Below are 18,926 nucleotides of genomic sequence, written 5' to 3'. Positions count from 1 at the left end.
CCGTATATCAATAAAGGACAATGCTTAACAAGTATGACATGTCAGATTTTTTTTTTATTTGTAATAACATTATCGGAATGGGTACACATCAGATCATCTCCCACATTTCACATTTCCAGTATTTTTTCTTAGACTATAGAACTTTCAAACTCATGCATTTACCGCAAATATTGGCAACATGTATATAAACATAGAAAAAACAAACAAAAGTGATAAACTTCAACAAAGGAAAAACACTGAAATCAACTTGGTCAATCATACTGATACAAAAAATATAATTTTCTAAGGATTTTTTTTCTCTCCAAAATTGAACTCTCAGGAAATAAAAGTTTAACAAAACAGCACTATAATGCTGAGCTTTGATATTCAAGAAAAATATTTTGATATTTCATTGACTGAGTCGAGAGCACTCATGTCCACTTATTTTTCTGCATAGATTTTAAACCTAAAATCACAGGGGCTCGATACAAATATCTTAATCACATGGGGCCCAAATTTAATAAATGTACAAATACAAGTAGGTTTTATAGCTTTATCTTATCACACAGGGACATGTTGTTTATAAATACGCAAATTATGATAATTATTTTACCTAAGCATTAAGAAGCCTGACAGTTTACCCAAGCATCAAAGGGTCTGATGCCAAAAGAACAAGAAACATATAGGGGCCTGACACGTTAGTGATAAAAGCGCATACTCAAAAACAAAAAATTAATGATTTTCTATAAATATTACAAACTATATCATAATCAAGAATAAAATTCAAGGTTTGGATATAAATCATGTTAAATTCCAAAATTATACTTAATTTCCATTACCTTCCCAACCTAATAAGTGCACCTGTGCCTATAAGAACACCCTTACCTTTTTCAGTAAAAAAAAAGAATGGGCGTGTTAATTAAAACATAAAAAAAAGATAGTTTTTTGCTACATAAATATATGTAAATGCTATTTTGTACACCCAGATTTCACAAGCAAACTTCCCACTATATGAATTTATTTAACCCACCTGTTTTGTGGTTTTGTAATTGCACAGTGCACTTATTAGGTTGACTATGGTATTTGGATATAATAACCAGATGCTAAATTCCTAAATTATACCTAATTTCCACTATTTGGATATCCTGTTCCTCCCGTTAGACATTAAATTCAAGAAAATTGGAAAAACCAGGATTCCATTTTGAAAGAAACTATAAAAAAAAAAAATATATCAAAAAGAGCAAATTCAGATTTATCGAAAATTGAGTGTTTTTCCTGTTCTTTGAATTTTAGACGATTCAAACCATTTTAACATCCAATGAGATCGGCAAAACAATTCTGAAAAAGGTCTTAATCAAAACTTGATTCAGAAGTGTTTCGTCAAAACAGGCCAATAGTTTGTAAAACACTGTACTAAAACATACGGTGCATTTGATCTGTATCAACGTGAAATTTTACATACATTTCATAAAACTTAAATATCACAAGATAGACAGGACATAATTGTGAATGGAAATTAAATTAAAAAACCACCTACCAGAAATAATTATGAAAGCCATGACCGTTTCACATGTATGTGAGCAACTTTTACTTTTTTCAAAATAGTAATGTACATGATGATATACATAAAACAAATCAACAAGCATACAATACAATTCAACAAAACGTGCTTAAATCATCACCAACAATAGGAGTATAAAGCATGACAATCACCAATAGGTTTATACTGTATAGTGTTTTAAAATCAGGGTTTTATGTGGTTTTATTCTTGGAACATTTATGGAGTTTAAAATTCTGACCAATACTGTTAATGGACAGTATCACTGAAGAAGGGAAACAAATCTTGGCAGTGGGACGTAACAGTGTAGTGAGTCACCTACCCGGCCATGTGGGTTGTCTGTGGGGACACCTGTTTCCTCCAACAGTACATCACCTGGTGTGTTTCAATCCTTGCCAACTGAAGTGATTAATTTCAAAATTTGATAAACGAGAAAATTTTTTAAACAAGTTTCTCATTTTGTTTATTTCTTTTTCTTTGCAGAAATTTGATACAAATCCAAACATAAATTTGCTATACAAAATGAGTCCACATGTACATAATACCAGTGCTAGTTCATTTTACACCAGTCAGCGATCTATCTGGGATTTATCAGTCAAGTGGATGAAAATGGCCATGTAATATCAACAATATTCTTTTTATATGACCTAGATTAGAAGAAGTGATTTTAGATACAATGTAACTTCAACATCCTGCTTCACCACCTAAATCTGACTTCAGCATGCTAGCATATTGTATTATAAGAACAGATAATTCTACTTTTTTTAATGCAAAGGTCACATTTCATATCTGGAGTTCCTTGCCTAAAACAAATATTCATTCCCTTCCTAAACTACTCGACCATCTGTCATAAATCGACTGCCGGTCGTCGAGAGCTACATTATCACAGCTAATCAATGACATGACCAGGTACATGGTCCTGTTGTATTGGTATGTGTCTTATTGCAGTAGAAATGCTTCAGACATAAACATACTGTTATTTGTTTAGTTGCCATGGTTATTGAAAGATTATCAGTAAAAAAGAATTTCATGTTCCTAGAAATAAAAGAACTTAAAATGATACCAAACTTATCATACAGATGAAAATTAAATGTCATTTATGGTATATGTACATGTCGGCCTACTCCAAACAACACTATCATAGACTTTCACAACAAGATACGTTTGAAACAGAAGACAAAATGTCTGGTAATAAACTGACTGATCAGCAGACTTTAATGTTTAAGTATGATATTCCTATCATTATACTGTACATCTAAAGAGTCAGAGCCTCTGTGTAATAAGTTAAAAGGGACATTTACTTCAAACTTCAAAGTGTTCACAGGATGACTGAAAAATTAGAGGAAAATTTCCAAAACATGGAACTTTTTCCACTCTCTGGTGTTCATAGGGGCATGCAAAACTAAGGAAAAACTCTTCAGTGTGAATATTTTCAGGAAATGCATTCGATCATGAAAATATCGAATAACTAGCACTGGTATACAAAGTGTGTTATATTTATAGAGCATCAAAGTGGTAATTGGTGATTGGTTTACAGTAACACTGGGGCATGAAAGACACAAATCTGACCAATGTATGGTCACAAAAGACAATCATTTCTACAAGGTATGTATTGTGAAGTGCTTAAAATTCACAGTGTCAATTGCTCACATTTTTATCCAAACTATTTTTTTTTTCAGCTATCTGAACTCCTTCTGTCCTACACAGAAGAAGTTTACCTGTTCTTATGAAATCTCTTATCTCGCCAACAAATTACATTTCAGGTTGGTAACTTTTGACCATATTACAAAAAAGTCATGTAATGCCACTGCTACTGATGGAACATATCTCTGGTTTACTTGTGTGGCTCTCTGAAAGAAATTATCTCTAGCCGGGCTGGTGGAATATAATGTTACCAGATAGACACATGTGAATTTCAAGTATTGCACAAAACAATTCACCTAAAGTACATAATATACTGCACCAATGATCATCACTTAATTATCTATCGTCTCAAAAACAATATAAATAAATATTTCTGTACACATGGTACCAGTGTACCTGTAAATCATTCACTAAAACATGTTTTACAGCAGCATACAAACTCGGGACATTTACAAATTCATCAAAACTTTCTCTCGTATTACTGTACAGTTCATACATATCTGTCAATCAAATTAAAACCAGATTTTAATTAACAACTAGAACTGTCGCAAGGATGGCTCACTAATACCCCCGCAATCTGCACGGGTCAATGGTGAATTGGAACTGTTAATTAGAGGCTAACTAAGATAACCGAGTAATATAGTGACCAGTTGCCATAACAACCATAATTTTGAGAAAAAGAAAGTGGCATGCACATCTACACATGGTCCTCTATATTTGTGTGAAGTTTCATTGAAATTGGCCCTTCGGTTTAGGAGGAGTTGTCTGGACAAGCATAAAGTTATGGTTCTTATCGGAAAACCTGTTTATAGTGACCAGTTGCTTATAGTGACCAGTTGCCATAGCAACCATAATTTTGAAAAAAAAGAAAGTGGCATGCACATCTACACATGGTCCTCTATATTTGTGTGAAGTTTCATTGAAATCGGCCCTTTAGTTTAGGAGGAGTTGTCTGGACAATCTTAAAGTTATGGTTCTTATCGGAAAACCTGTTTATAGTGACCAATTGCCATAGCAACCATAATTTTGAGAAAAATAAAGTGGCATGCACATCTACACATGATCATTAATATTTGTGTTTAGTTTCATCGGAATTGGCCCATCGGTTTAGGAGGAGTTGTCCGGACAAAATGTGTCTACAGACAGACGGACGGACGGACGGACAGACAACCTGATTCCAGTATACCCCCCTAACTTCGTTGCAGAGGTATAGTAATACATAAAGCAGTATACCATATTTATCCTGTAATAAGCCAAAGGTGGCCACCACAGAAAAAATGTTAACTCATTAGTAGGGTGGACAAATGTATTTCTTACTGGACCACAACAGATGTGGCTGGACTACCATGGTCTTATTGCCTGATAAATATGGCAGCGGTAAATTCTGGTGTTAATCAGATTGACAACAAATTAATTAGACAAGGTTCAGTTTTGGCTACTTCTATCCCCACAAACATGTGTACTTTCCTCAGAACAATTTCCTTATAATGTATTGACTGGATCTATATGTACAATGTTTGTAGAAATAAACTCTTTTATATATATACTAATTTTATCAATATATATCACGTTTATTTGAATAATGTTTCGCAATATCACAGAAATTAATATGTTTTTGATGGTCATCACCAAATCCAATCATTTCCACATCACATTAAATGGTTAAAATCCACATTTGTCAGAATACACAGATGACATCAATGGTGTTTGACCATTCACACATTGTTTTTGATATGTTAAAATCATCTTCTCGCTTCACACTGATCATTTCTCTAAATCAATAGTCCAATCAGTGTATCTCTTACATTATCATACCAGCGACCAGCGGCTCTTCAGTCTGATAAGTTGATACAATATACATGACACAGAGTCTTGTAATCCAATTGTCTATACAATCTGGTAGCTACATTCTGTCCTATACACAAGTGTATGGTTACTTGCTACATATCCCTCATACACAGACTAAAAACCTAAACCTGTACATCAGTCATGGCTACAGTGTTCTCTGGTTTACATACTGATACATGTATTATATTAATATATTTACAGGTCCCTGTGCTTAATATACACACCAGTGATGTCTCAAAATAAAATCTTAATTAACCAGTCCACACAGGTAATAATAGCTTATATACAAATATTATTCCAAAATTCTTTTGTCTAATTTCATCAGTTTGCAATATTTTTCAATACTTGTCGCCCCATTCCCCCATTTTTCTTCAAAATACATACAAATCACATTTACATCCCGTTTCAAAATGGAGAAATTTATGGTAATACGTATTGGGGTAAATTTGAAAAATAATATCTCTTTGTAAAAGAAACACTGGTTTGAAGTTACAGGGAAAACATTCTTCAATTAAATATAAAACCCCTGTTGTTAAGCTGAGTATTAGGGATGACAAAGACAGTCTAGTGTAGGCACAAGACCTTGGTCCTAGGTCATCATTCAAATATCTTTATACAAATCCCCTAATAGTAACAAATATCGTGAAGTTTCACATTCCTTTAAGAAGTACATATAACAATATGAACGTTTATTTTAAGTGTATCTCTGACAAGATGACAAATAGGAACAAACTTAACAGTATAAACTCTCAAACATTTTGTGTACAACAAACTTCGGTGAACAGTCCGTTACCTTCCAACAGAGAAAATGACCAGCTTCCCGGAAGATGAAAAAAGCTCCTGACTTCTCCAGTCAACAACTAGTCTGAACAAATAACCTACTCCGAAGTGATTGGTGCAAATATTACAGTTGCTCCAAACCAACCAATCATAATGTTCGACTACCCAATGTGCTCCATGGTGCTGTAGACAGTGTACACTCCTAGAGATAGTATAGGATAGTGTGAGATGATCGAGAGCCGACAGGTGAGTCTTCACTGTAACTCTGTAGCCAGACAGTCACCAAGGGTCAGTCTATATGTGGCTATCTTAGATATTCCGTGGAAATGTACGAAGGCTGCTGCCAGGACGAAGACATGGAAGATTTGATGGCTCTGGAACTGCGGATAAAAGTATCGCATTAGTCTTATTCTGACTGCTAATTTATTACTAAGAACACATTTTCCCCCAGAAGTACATGGTACCATTATGTTTGTCTCAAAGTAAAACATGTTTTTTTTTTGGTCAAAATCCATAGAGCGGATCTGAGGAAGTAATTGTTTAAATGTTTCATGCTACTTACCCAAATATCAAATTTTCCCGGGAAAAGTCTTTCTGGGATTCTTACAGCATATATGACTGCACCCACAATGTACAACACAGCCATGAGCACTAGCCATCCAAGGGCCGCAAAGTTGATGGCATTGTAAAATCCTTCGTTGATGACATAGTGTAGGGCAGGGATGACACCACTTAAACCAAGGGCTATAAAAACACCTACAGAACAAAACATAGATATTCATCTACGGTCTTTCTTTCTTTCTTTCTAATTATAATTTGCCTTACCCTTATATACAAGTAAAGTATATAATGCTTAGAATATATAATAACAGATAATCTGTATATTAATAACCTTTAATTGTTTACATGTTTATTGACCAGATTTTTAATTCTTGTTCCATACTTGTAACAAAAGGGCTATGGTAATGGCTAAATAAAACACTCTGGGATCCCATCCTCAAATATGCTATAAACTTGTGAAGCTATTGGGCCGGTACATGAAGGAGTCAATAGAAGTTATCTCCCTTGGTACGTGAAGGAGTCAACCGAGCCCCACTCGATTTGCACATCGAGTAAACCGGGAGAATATAACCCAAAATAAACAAGTTTTTAAGTTTTCTCAAACACTATGGCACAAACACATGCATGTATGTGACTCGCACACTTAAAACATGGTCGCCGCCATCTTGGAAGATAAATCTTCCAGCTTCGAGACGGAAGAGGTAGAAGATCTTCCAGAAGCAGAAGAGCTACAAATCGAGTGACCAGAAGATATATTCTAGAAGAAAAAGAGTGCAAATCGAGTGGGGCTCAGAAGTTATCTTGGTACATGAAGGAGTCAACAGAAGTTATCTCCCTTGGTACATGAAGGAGTCAATAGAAGTTATCTCCCTCGGTACATGAAGGAGTCAACAGAAGTTATCTCCCTTGGTAAATGAAGGAGGCAACAGAAGCCATCTCCCTTAGGACAATTTGCGATAATTCTTGGTAAACCTATGTGGTTTAAATACTCTCTTCAATACAGGAATGACAAAAAGTGAAATTGATGCTTACACTTCAACTTTAGTCTACACACTTGTTCAAGGTAATAGTGGGATGGGGGAATATTCTTACACCTGATGTGAATGATATCACTATGGAACATGTATTAAATGTTAGGTAATGGAACCTTAATACTGATGTTATCTCACTGATTTAAGTGTTACACAAAGGTTATTACGTATTACATATATATTAATGGTGTTATTCCACAACCTGTCAGCTGCATCTTAAGCATATATTATTTCGATCATGTAACAGATAAATATTTTAAATAAATATTTTCTTATAAAGAACACTGTCAGATTCTTCAAACTCACCTGCTCGGACTGCCCGGTACTGAGGCTGGGCAAACTTGTCCCACAATGACACGACAATACAGGAAGTACCAAGTACAAATATAAGTACAAGGTAGGCGATCTTTGGTCCCAGGTCACAGTAGAAACTATAGTACAGCCAGGGTACAAATGATCCCATGGTCAGCAGGGCAATTCCACAGTAATCCAACCTGGATACAAATTATATATGAATGTTATAAAATCATATACAAATTGTATGTACAAGGCACATAGTACTAGGGTTCTCTTAACTCAATTTTGTAGTAAATTTGATTGGAGAAAAAGTTGCCAAACAAAATATATACATGTACATGTACAGTGATTTTTGGAGTTTCTACAAAAATATCGGCAAATACATTTAGCATTTATACTATAATCTATAGATAGCAGTTTCAATCTGTACAGAAATTGATCTTTCGATTGCTGATCTTGTGGAAAATAAATAACACAGAGAGTATGTTTGATAAAACATTTGTATCAATCTGAAAATAGTTTTGATTTGTAATCATGTTGAGAACATGAATTTTTGTTGCATTGTTGAATTCACAGTCCAATCCTACTACAAAAAGCATGAAATAAATAACCAGGAATATTGAAGTCCTGAATTAATTTACAGTTATTAGACATCTAAAATTGTCTTACTTGTTAAAGAGTCTGCCGACCCTCTCTGAGTGGCAGTACACAGTGTGAAACAGCCAGGAGAATCCCAGACATAAAATAGCACCCACAAAAAATGCAGAGAACACAGCCTTCTCCTGCCACTGGACCTCAAGGGACGGCCTCGACAGGAAGTAACCCGCCACACCCATAAACGCTATCATACCTGTGGAGTAGAGAGAAATTTAGCTTATATCACCGGGCTTCTTTATCACTGGTTTGTGATTGGGCTTGTTTGTCTCATTTTGGACAGAAACAGTGAATTGAAAAGGAGATTTTCAGTACAAGAGTACATTTAACTGCTAATTTTGAGAATTTGTCATTCATTGAAAATGGGGCCCATTCATGGCCCAGAAAAGCTCTTCGAAAAGGTCAAGGCTTCTATTTCTCTTTAAGGGTATATGTCACCTTGAATGATAAATCAGGATTTCTCGATCAAATGATCTGTTGTATATTCTATAGCTGCAAAATTAGTTTACTGAAGCCTTTCAATAGTTAATACTTGGGATACCGATACCCAGTGTACTCTCATACTGCTTGTTGCAAGCTAACGTTTATACATGATTTAAAAGTGACATTTGTTTCCAAAACAGGGAGTGGGTTGTGTTTGATTAGCTGTAATTCATTTATATTCTATTTCCAATCAGATATGCATGTCTTTTATCCTTTTTGTTAAAATAAATCTCAAAGTGAATGTTTTGATAACTACTTTCTCATTTTTTCGGCATTGTATATACAAATGGTTGATAACATAAACAGCTTCAGAATAAATCATGACAGAAAAAGTGGATCTTGATGGTTTTCTTTCTCAAATTACTAATGACATCAATGCTGAGACAAAAACCTTGATTTCGTCTCGCTAATTTATGACCAATTCCGTAGCGACAGAATATCCAGCTGTTTGGTCTATTAACATATACATGCTGGTAAGTGTAATAGCTTCTCGAATGTATCACTTTCACACATACACAAAGAAAGAAAATTCAAAGCTGAAGTGCTGAATCTGAAAAAAAACCAAGTGAATTTTGGTATTATTATATAATTTCTAGAACTTGGAGTACCAGCTGATGCCAAGATTTTTTGCTGTAAATACATGTTTGGAATGTACAATGTATTCTCACTGTGACGCTACAGTTAAAATAAAACATTACACAAAAGTCTAAAGAAGTTTAAATGCTCCCTCTGTAAAGCTGTGAATTTTTAATATTAATTATATTTAACAATATTTTGTAAGTATCAGCTGACAGAGATAACACGTTTTGGTGTAAATGGCTGTCTGGGACATACAATTTATATTCTAGACCTGCAAGGTGAAGCTACAGTTGAAATAAAACATTACACAAGCATCTAAAGAACTGCTAATTCCTAACAGATGTGCCTCGTCAGCAGATTGGGTTTTCCTTGAGTGCCTACAGACAGAAAGTGTACAACATTAGCACAGGGAAAGTTTCATGTTTATAGCAATTACAGGTCTGCAACCATGCATAGGAGTTAAACAATGATGCGTAGGTACAGTATTGATGGCTGGTGTGTATATAGGTAGGGTGTAGACAGCTGTAACAACAGGTTCAGAAACAGGCTGCACTTACCCCTTAATGTAGCTATTATCAGTGTCTGACATTTAACAGTCCAAATCCTTCTCCTCATACATAGTGCTGCAGGTCTGATTAAAGGGGTGGGGGATCTAGGGGAGCAGGGATGTAGATTTAGTGAACTAGAGGTGTGTCACATGGTCCTGTAAGAGTGGGGGGTAAAGATTTAGTGAACTAGAGGTGTGTCACATGGTCCTGTAAGGGTGGGGGGTAAAGATTTAGTGAACTAGAGGTGTGTCACAGGGTCCTGTTAGGGTGGGGGGTAAAGATTTAGTGAACTAGAGGTGTGTCACATGGTCCTGTAAGGGTGGGGGGTAAAGATTTAGTGAACTAGAGGTGTGTCACATGGTCCTGTAAGGGTGGGGGGTAAAGATTTAGTGAACTAGAGGTGTGTCACATGGTCCTGTAAGGGTGGGGGTAAAGATTTAGTGAACTAGAGGTGTGACACATGGTCCTGTAAGGGTGGGGGTAAAGATTTAGTGAACTAGAGGTGTGTCACATGGTCCTGTAAGGGTGGGGGTAAAGATTTAGTGAACTAGAGGTGTGTCACATGGTCCTGTAAGGGTGGGGGTAAAGATTTAGTGAACTAGAGGTGTGGCACATGGTCCTGTAAGGGTGGGGGTAAAGATTTAGTGAACTAGAGGTGTGACACAGGGTCCTGTAAGGGTGGGGGTAAAGATTTAGTGAACTAGAGGTGTGGCACATGGTCCTGTAAGGGTGGGGGTAAAGATTTCGTGAACTAGAGGTGTGTCACAGGGTCCTGTAAGGATGGGGGTAAAGATTTAGTGAACTAGAGGTGTGTCACATGGTCCTGTAAGGGTGGGGGTGGGGGGTGGGGGGGTAAAGATTTAGTGAACTAGAGGTGTGACACAGGGTCCTGTAAGGGTGGGAGGGTAAAGATTTAGTGAACTAGAGTAGTGTCACATGGTCCTGTTAGGGTGGAGGTAAAGATTTAGTGAACTAGAGGTGTGTCACAGGGTCCTGTAAGGGTGGAGGTAAAGATTTAGTGAACTAGAGGTGTGTCACAGGGTCCTGCAAGGGTGGGGGGTAAAGATTTAGTGAACTAGAGGTGTGTCACAGTGTCCTGTTAGGGTGGGGGTAAAGATTTAGTGAACTAGAGGTGTGACACATGGTCCTGTAAGGACATCAAAATTATTGTCACTTGTGACTCTATACATACCAAGTAGATGCGTCCATATATTGCCGGTTTCCGTGTGTATGCGGAATATTGACTTAAAACACTGTACGAATGAGTTGGTGGGGGGTCTGTGGCCAGTATGTAAGAAATCATTGTCTTTCAGCCAGTCTGGGAGGGAGTGGTGGTGTACAACCCGCCACGCCCCCGCCCACACCTTTTTCACAAACTCCTCGGCTTGTTCCGCAGCTTTACATGTGCCAGCCAGAAAGTCAATCTTGGGTGATGATTTTCCGCTCAGCACCTGGTCAACTTCATCCTCCTCTTCTCCTTCAATACTCGACTGTTTTGACAACTTTGACTGTAAAACAAAATAAAACATGAATCATATTTATTTATTTTACAATGTATATTACATTATCAGATCTTAAACACTAGAACACTGCACATCCAAACGTTACATATATCCAAACTTACCGAAACTCTATTTCATCAAGGCGAAATATATTTTGACAATGCACTGAAAAGGACATTTATGATAAATTCAAGCAGAAGTTAGTTAAAATTTTTGTTGAGAAACAGATCAGGTAACAATTGTATACAAATTAAACAAAATGACTTACGGAAAACTATAAACGAAAAATCGTACAACTACAGAATTCGCAGATAGAAAATGCAGTGAACTTACTCTTCTGAAAAATAGTGGTCGGCGTAATGTTGTTCTTCTCTCTGCTTGTTTGGCAGACATTGTCAGGTCTTCCTCAGCGTCTGAATAATCGCTGTCCAGTGACACATTGTTGAGGTCCTGATTGGCTATAGAGATGGGCTGTTGTATGACAGGACTAGCCTCCAATGTGATTGTTGGCGTTGTTAGGGAGGACGCCATGGTTACCAAGGTAGTTTATACTCTGTATCAGTCTCAGATTTATCACAGTTTCTTGCACTTATTGGTCAAATGTTCTTATTCGCAGATGATTCGTGTATTCTGAAAGAAGAAAACAGCCCTATTACAGTCAATTATAAAATATGTAAACATGAAAAGTAGTTATAAATGAGTCACATGTATATGTAATACCATTTAAATTTAATAAGTACAGTATGGTATTAATGTCTGTAGTCTTTTAAATGATGACATATTTCTCTATAAATACAGTCCCCTTAGCCAGCCGTGACATTTATACATGGTCAGAACATGCACAATATGATGTTTATACTGGTATAAATACATACTGATCACATGACCATATGTGGCTCTACTCATTGCTCAGCTCCCTACCCGTGTCAGTAGGTAGGAAGCTGACCATGGGCCAGTCTGTGGTGTCATGGTAATATCACTGGGCAAGACACTTCTCAATGACATGCAACAAGCCTCCAGTATATGGTGTTCTACAAGGAGACCCTGCCACAAAATGACCCATGCTGTTGAAGGGAAATAATCCCAGCAAACAAACAAAACCATTGATCACCAGAAATAATGCCCATTGTACATCGTAACATGTGAATTATCTCTACAGAAGTATTATATATACATTGTATAAATACATTTATGCATGTACAGAAGTCATACTTTTGTTTCTACAGACTTATAGTACTGCACATGTAATGTCTTACAATTTAGTATACCTAAATGCTATTGAACATTACATGCACTCATTATATATAATTACAGAATAGTCTTTTGATCAAACACACAGTTGTACATACTAGTAACAGATTTCCCTCATATTTCTAATTCTTTTAAAACCTACATGATACATTCATTTAAATTCATCTTCTTATATAGTTATAAATTAGTTCATAAAATTACCAAACCACTTCAGAAATAAGAAAAATTTCACACAGACAAACATGTATGTTTACAAACAGCTGGCCTGGATTTTGAGGGAATTTCCTGGATCTCAGCATCACATCATCACAAAAATATTATACACATATATATATATACATCTGTACATATTCCACTTAGTTCTAAAATAATTGTAAAATAAAATTTGTTTCCTTTTTAGCTACTGAAAATTTCCAGAAAGAAATAAAATTATCTGGTATTATCTATTTACCCGGTAGAGCGCTCTATATGTCTTTTTATTTTAATCATTGAATGAAATAAAAGACCAAAATGGACAGAAATCCACTTTTAACACATATCCATTTAACATACGTATACGTACCTGGTAATAAATAAAAAGAATATATCCATACTCGGTAAGAATATTCATGAAATAATGCACACCAAAATGTATTCATGTATATATATATATCTCCTGTATCTACGTTAATTATCAAAAACACTTCTGGTTACAAATTCAAAGCTTATGTATTTAGATATATGTAGTATAGATAATTTGTGTTCCCATGATCTCAGCCTTGCTACAACTCTATATTAACTTTATATAGCTACCTGGTATCCGTAACAGAATTGAAGACAAAAAATTATCTAAAATAATCATAAACATGTATCAAAATTTAACAAAGATCCTGAATATACATTTTGTATATATAAATGTGATATGCAGTCCTACAGATAATACATACAATATTATACTGTACATGTTACGATCATTTTTTAGATTTTAAAACCTATAGCTATATATATGTATACCTTACCTTGAATTTCCAATGGTTTATAGATCTGTTACAACTGTGTCTATATCACAACATAAATAGCACATGCACCATACTCTCTGACCAAGTTCATTGTCAATCTATAGTGCTTCATTGAATAGGTGTATTTATATAAATAATCAGGAAAAATTTTCCATACAATTATCATAATCTAAAGCTACATCTAGTTGTGATGACGAACTTCGGTTAAACCAGTGTTTGAAGTCACAACACATGTATGTGTCATTTTGAAGGATGATAAAATGTTTACTGTTGAATGTAATAATCAACCGAAAATAGATTAATACTATCAGTATGATAACCGCGGTTTTTGGCCTTTGGACCACTACACTGTCATGCGATCAGGTATATATATATATAGAGGCATTAAGGGGACATCCATATCTATACCACAGCAAGTACCTTATCTTCTTATATGCTTATTTTCTGAAGCATAATTATGTATAATTCAAGGTTTATCAATATTTACATGGTTTTGTTCAAACTGACTAAAGGTTCACCATATCCTAAGTATTTTTTCTCAACTTGCGTATTTTTTCCAAAAGCATGTGATGAACACTCACAAACTGGCAAGTTCATTCATACAATGTCAAGATACATATTTAACAGCTGAGATTCGGCCTCTGTGTTCCGTTCAAAAATACCAATCACTTCTAATGACTGCCATTAAGGACAGTATCAAACACAAATAAGCCACAGAAAGCAGAATGAGAATCAAGAGGTATTTTCACAAAACAATGAATATGTGTCATTTCCATTGTAATAAACAGACTACAGCAGAAAATCCATCTACTGTAGCTATAGCCTATTTCTTTGAAAATTAAATACATTCATTAATAGGCTACTATATGTCTGCATCCAAGTTATTGTGTTATTGTTTAAAATTTGTGGTACATGTATGTAAACAGGATAGCTATATATATATATATATATATAAATACCTGTAATTGTGTTAATACCAATGTCCAATGTAAATGATTGAAAGAATGAAAGTACATGTACAGTATATAAGTACAAAATGTACTGAAAAGTTGTATTTTACCTTACTGGGTACATAACTTAAGTTTAAATCGGTAACATTTTATATCTGTTGTTGATGCCGTTGTAGGTTGTTCCTTCTTTTCTGTACACATGTACATGTACTTGTATAGGAAAAAGGTCGAGAGATACTATAGTAAGGAGGTCAAAGTTGTGTTATGTTAAATAAGTCACAGATGATCATCAGAGATGTGCATGCGGTTCATAGTGTTGTCCGACTGTAGTGTGACATATGTCCCGGGCATGATATAGTTTGAGTGACATTGTATAATCAGAAATGAGTGTTAGGTATATACACTGGGTATTCCTTGATTCGTAGTTTTACATCTTGATATACAAACTACACACACTGACAAACCTCCTAAAGAGTTACATTTAAAGTTTTGTATGAAATACAGGTGTAACTTTGTCAAAATGATTCCAAACAAACTGTATATGTGAATTTAAACATTTTGTACATTTTACATGAAAAAGAAATTAAAGCCCACCATTTTATTAATAAAACATATTTTTTGTCTGTTTTATGTAACTGTTTCAATTAATAAATTTTTTTTAAGATATATCTATATATTTACATCTCTCCGTCTACAGCTTAGTAAACTCTGACTGCGTTAGAATAAGCGTAAAAGCAGCGAAAAAAAAAAGACTCAGTGGAGTAGTAATAAGCGTGTGAATCGGTAACATAATCAATGACGTTATCTCCTTGTGACGTTACCGGAACGTCCACTAGATGGCACCATTTTCAAAGGACTGATCAACGCAATTTTCCCATGTTACCAGATGATCTCTGTACAAAAAGCTAATGCCAAGTGAGTATTTTGTCAAAACCTATAAACTGAAGATTGCGGAAATGAGTGAATATTTAACTTCTCCACGAGGTAAGCTAACAACAAATGGCTGAAGCGTACAGTTTGTATAGAACATTTGACCATGTCACTACCAAATCTGTGTCAATACCTGCTGTGCTTGACAACCATATAGTCATAATCAGAGACGGAAAATGTGGATTGTAAATATATATCAATTAAGTGAAAACATAAAATGTGATAAACAAAAATGTTGAGTTGTTTAAAATTCTTTTAATTTTGATAACAATACTGGTGTCTTTACGTAGCTTCACTGAAACTATATGATCTGAACAACCACGGCTGCCGTAGTTACCAACGTCACAACACATCTCGACCATCATTTTCTTCATTTACAAGGTATTTCAACGATTTGTTTGATGTAAACATATGCATTGATGGTGTTTTTATTGCATTGACGGTGGTATGAAAGCAATGGGATACAGACATATTCAATATATAGCGCTAACATGCTAGAGAAAATATGTCTGTATCCCATTTTTATACCACCGTAAATGCAATAAAACACTGTTCAATCCCCATACAGTCTCAAAATTTATGGTACAAAACTAGAGACCAAGAAAAATAAACATGAAATTAAGGAATTAAAAAAAAATTCATCATATAGGTCCTGAGAAATGTTGATGACAATCATAAACTGTCAAAATCCAAAATGTTTCTCCTTCCTCTTGGTTGCAAGGGTTTACTGACTGACTTTGTCTTTAGAAAAACAATAAACATCAATATTGTACAATCCACAGTAGAAGAAATGCAACTCTACTAATAATGTGATGATCGTGATATACAGTGTCCGTAGCCATAGGTTTGTATTCTAAACTGACCTAGATAGTGTTTTCATCGTAGCAGGGGGGGATATTGCCGTTCGAGTTCGGTTTTGTTAATCTATATATGCTGCCCCTTTAATATAAATATGCATGTTATGTTAGACTTTTGTTTGAATTATAGGAATTCACATTTATGGAAATGCATTGGCGAAGTTGCGATGCAGTATGCACACTAATGTTATTGCACACCCCGCACAAATATTAACCGTCAGTAACAAATGTACAAAACATCACTTTGATTGTATGAGTGTATATTAGTCTACGGAGTTCGCTTTTAAATTTGCCATATTGACGCTACAATCCAGAGTTAAAGGGAAGCAACTAGTATTTGACATGTGATTGACATAAAATAGTTTTTGTAGCAGTCAGTTGAATATTTAAATACTGCTGGTATCATCTAAGCTGACCCAGACAGTGTGTTTTTTCATTGTAAAGAAATCAAAGGCATGATGATTTGTTTTGAGATCCAGATTTTCATGCCTGCACTTAAAGACATACCCATTGCTTGTCTTCCAAATGTCTAAATTCACTCGAGGTGTCGAAAAGCTTGTGTTTTCTAAACATGGAGCATGCAAAGATAACCACCCAAATTTAAACTGAATATTAGGTATTATACTGACATATCACTGCCATGGTTCACCCTCTGATCTAATCATATCTGCAACTAATTAATTAAAAGGATGAACTGGCCAGGTATTTAAGCTTTCAATCACTGCTGATCACCATGCAGGTCTAATATATAATATAAGTTATAACACCTTACTGCCGATCTGACTGATAGCCCGTTAATTAATATATATAATTGGGCATAAGCTTAAACAAACACAATACTCGAAGTTGAAAGGGTCCTTTCTTTATTAAAGTAACAAAATCAATATGTTTTGTTTTTGTATGTATTTTATCAACATTTGGATCAACTTTATACATCACAAGATTTTCGGGACAAGAACAAAATCTGGTACTTATTTATTTGGGGCTTATTACTCAATACTGAATGTAGGCTTAGTTCCAAAAGACATCAAATTCGTAGAACGGATATATGGCACTTATTCCCGAGCATGGGCTTATAGCTTATAATGTCGGTCGAGTACGACGGCATAATGCACTAGTGCATGCAGTAAAACATGCACATGGCAGTATACGTAGGTGTAGCAATTAATTCATGCCTAAATATTTACATTTGGCACCAGTCTCCCATTGCCTCAATGTTAATCTGAGCTTCATCTATGAACGTATAGATGCAGTCAAGGTCACATGACGTGATTGTTAAGTCATTTTGATCAACATCAAGGAAATACATTGGCAATTGCGCTACAAATTAATTAAACGCATGGGGGGGATAATGATTGTGAACAATTGTGTTACTATGACATCATTTTGGTACTATGTTGATCATTGTCATGGCAATTTAAGGCTTTGTAATATCTGTCAGATTGGTTGCAAATCAATTACAGAAAGGAATTTGATTTAAAGATGTATATTCTTCCAAATGAAGATACAAGGACATGGGTGAAAATATATTTATTTTAGAAAGGCAAATTTTAAGATGAATAAATGTAAATATAACAATTCAACGCCCGTAAGTTTTAATTCATTGTCACTATATAAATACAAAATTTGATAAAAGATATTCAATAATCTGAAACTTAAAATTGTTTGAGAATTGTATATATCGAAACATCTATTTCATCTGCAAGCATATTCGGTTCTCTTGCCCCCCAGTAGAGTTTAACATCATTTTATGAAAGCTACAGCATTTAAATAATCAGCTGACAATGTCAGGACTTGATTTATCATGTCAGATTTTTTCTGGGTCATGCATATTATGAAAGAATTTTGTGGATTAAAAATACGGTGTGAAATTCCTCAAATATCACAACAACGACGTTATCAATGACTGTATCCAGCAGAGGTCATTTTTAAGCAATGCCAGTGCTAGTGATCGACCTATGTGCATCAGTAATCAGTTTGTTAGCCGTTAAGTTCACAGTGGAGAAGGACGTCCTAATTACAGATCCCCAAATGACAGATAAATATTAGATCGAGTTATACAATCTGAAGCATTGTCATCCCGTTGTAGTAGATATATAAGCTAAAAACACTTATCAACAGTAGTAACGCAATCTGGCAAAGTAAAATAACTCCTGTTTGTAAACAAAGGCAATGGGGCTGTGACGTAGGAACACTAATGGGGAAAATAGCATGAATTTCCCCATATCCATGATCACCTGATTCAGCTTTGAGGTACAAGCTCGTCATAACGGAACGGACGTGTAAACACACATCGATCGTTGTCTTAAGTAAGACAACTAGTTTAGTAATTATGAATAAAGAAATATAAGAATCATAAACTTACCAAATCCAGCAAACGGTTTATGTTATTGTAAACATCTTGAAGAAATGTGATCACTGACAAAAAATGGAACTCTTATGTTTGGATGGTCGTGTTTGGATGACGTTTCTGTTA

The 18,926-nt window shown here is 35.1% G+C and overlaps 1 protein-coding gene across 2 annotated transcripts; it reads right to left on the bottom strand.

The window, feature by feature from the left end:
* Positions 1-4,283: 4,283 nt before the first annotated feature.
* On the bottom strand, positions 4,284-18,915 carry LOC117330552 (adiponectin receptor protein-like). 2 transcript variants are annotated; one of them, XM_033888945.1, is made up of 7 exons: positions 18,816-18,915; positions 11,798-12,094; positions 11,155-11,470; positions 8,368-8,548; positions 7,708-7,895; positions 6,372-6,565; positions 4,284-6,189 (listed from the first exon to the last, which is right to left on the bottom strand). In XM_033888945.1, exons 2-7 carry the CDS (start codon positions 11,993-11,995, stop codon positions 6,064-6,066), a joined length of 1,203 nt encoding a protein of 400 aa, XP_033744836.1. In that variant the 5' UTR covers positions 11,996-12,094; positions 18,816-18,915; the 3' UTR covers positions 4,284-6,063. The 2 variants fall into 2 exon arrangements, with proteins under 2 accessions (XP_033744836.1, XP_033744837.1); XM_033888946.1 differs by lacking the exon at positions 18,816-18,915 and adding an exon at positions 13,714-13,744.
* Between the last annotated feature and the right edge of the window lie 11 nt (positions 18,916-18,926).

The sequence above is a fragment of the Pecten maximus genome, chromosome 7 (genome assembly GCF_902652985.1).
Source record: "Pecten maximus chromosome 7, xPecMax1.1, whole genome shotgun sequence".
In the NCBI taxonomy this organism is placed as follows: domain Eukaryota; kingdom Metazoa; phylum Mollusca; class Bivalvia; order Pectinida; family Pectinidae; genus Pecten; species Pecten maximus.
The sequence above is the reverse complement of the archived record's forward strand: the minus strand, read 5'-3'. Positions and strand labels throughout refer to the sequence as shown.

Excerpts from the sequence above, each read along its gene's own strand:
- LOC117330552 (XM_033888945.1), bottom strand. The coding sequence starts at position 11,995 with ATGGCGTCCTCCCTAACAACGCCAACAATCACATTGGAGGCTAGTCCT. Across the intron at positions 8,549-11,154 it reads TATATGGACGCATCTACTTG|GTATGATAGCGTTTATGGGT; the intron begins GTATGTATAGAG and ends TCTACTCCACAG. Across the intron at positions 7,896-8,367 it reads GTCGGCAGACTCTTTAACAA|GTTGGATTACTGTGGAATTG; the intron begins GTAAGACAATTT and ends ATTTGTATCCAG.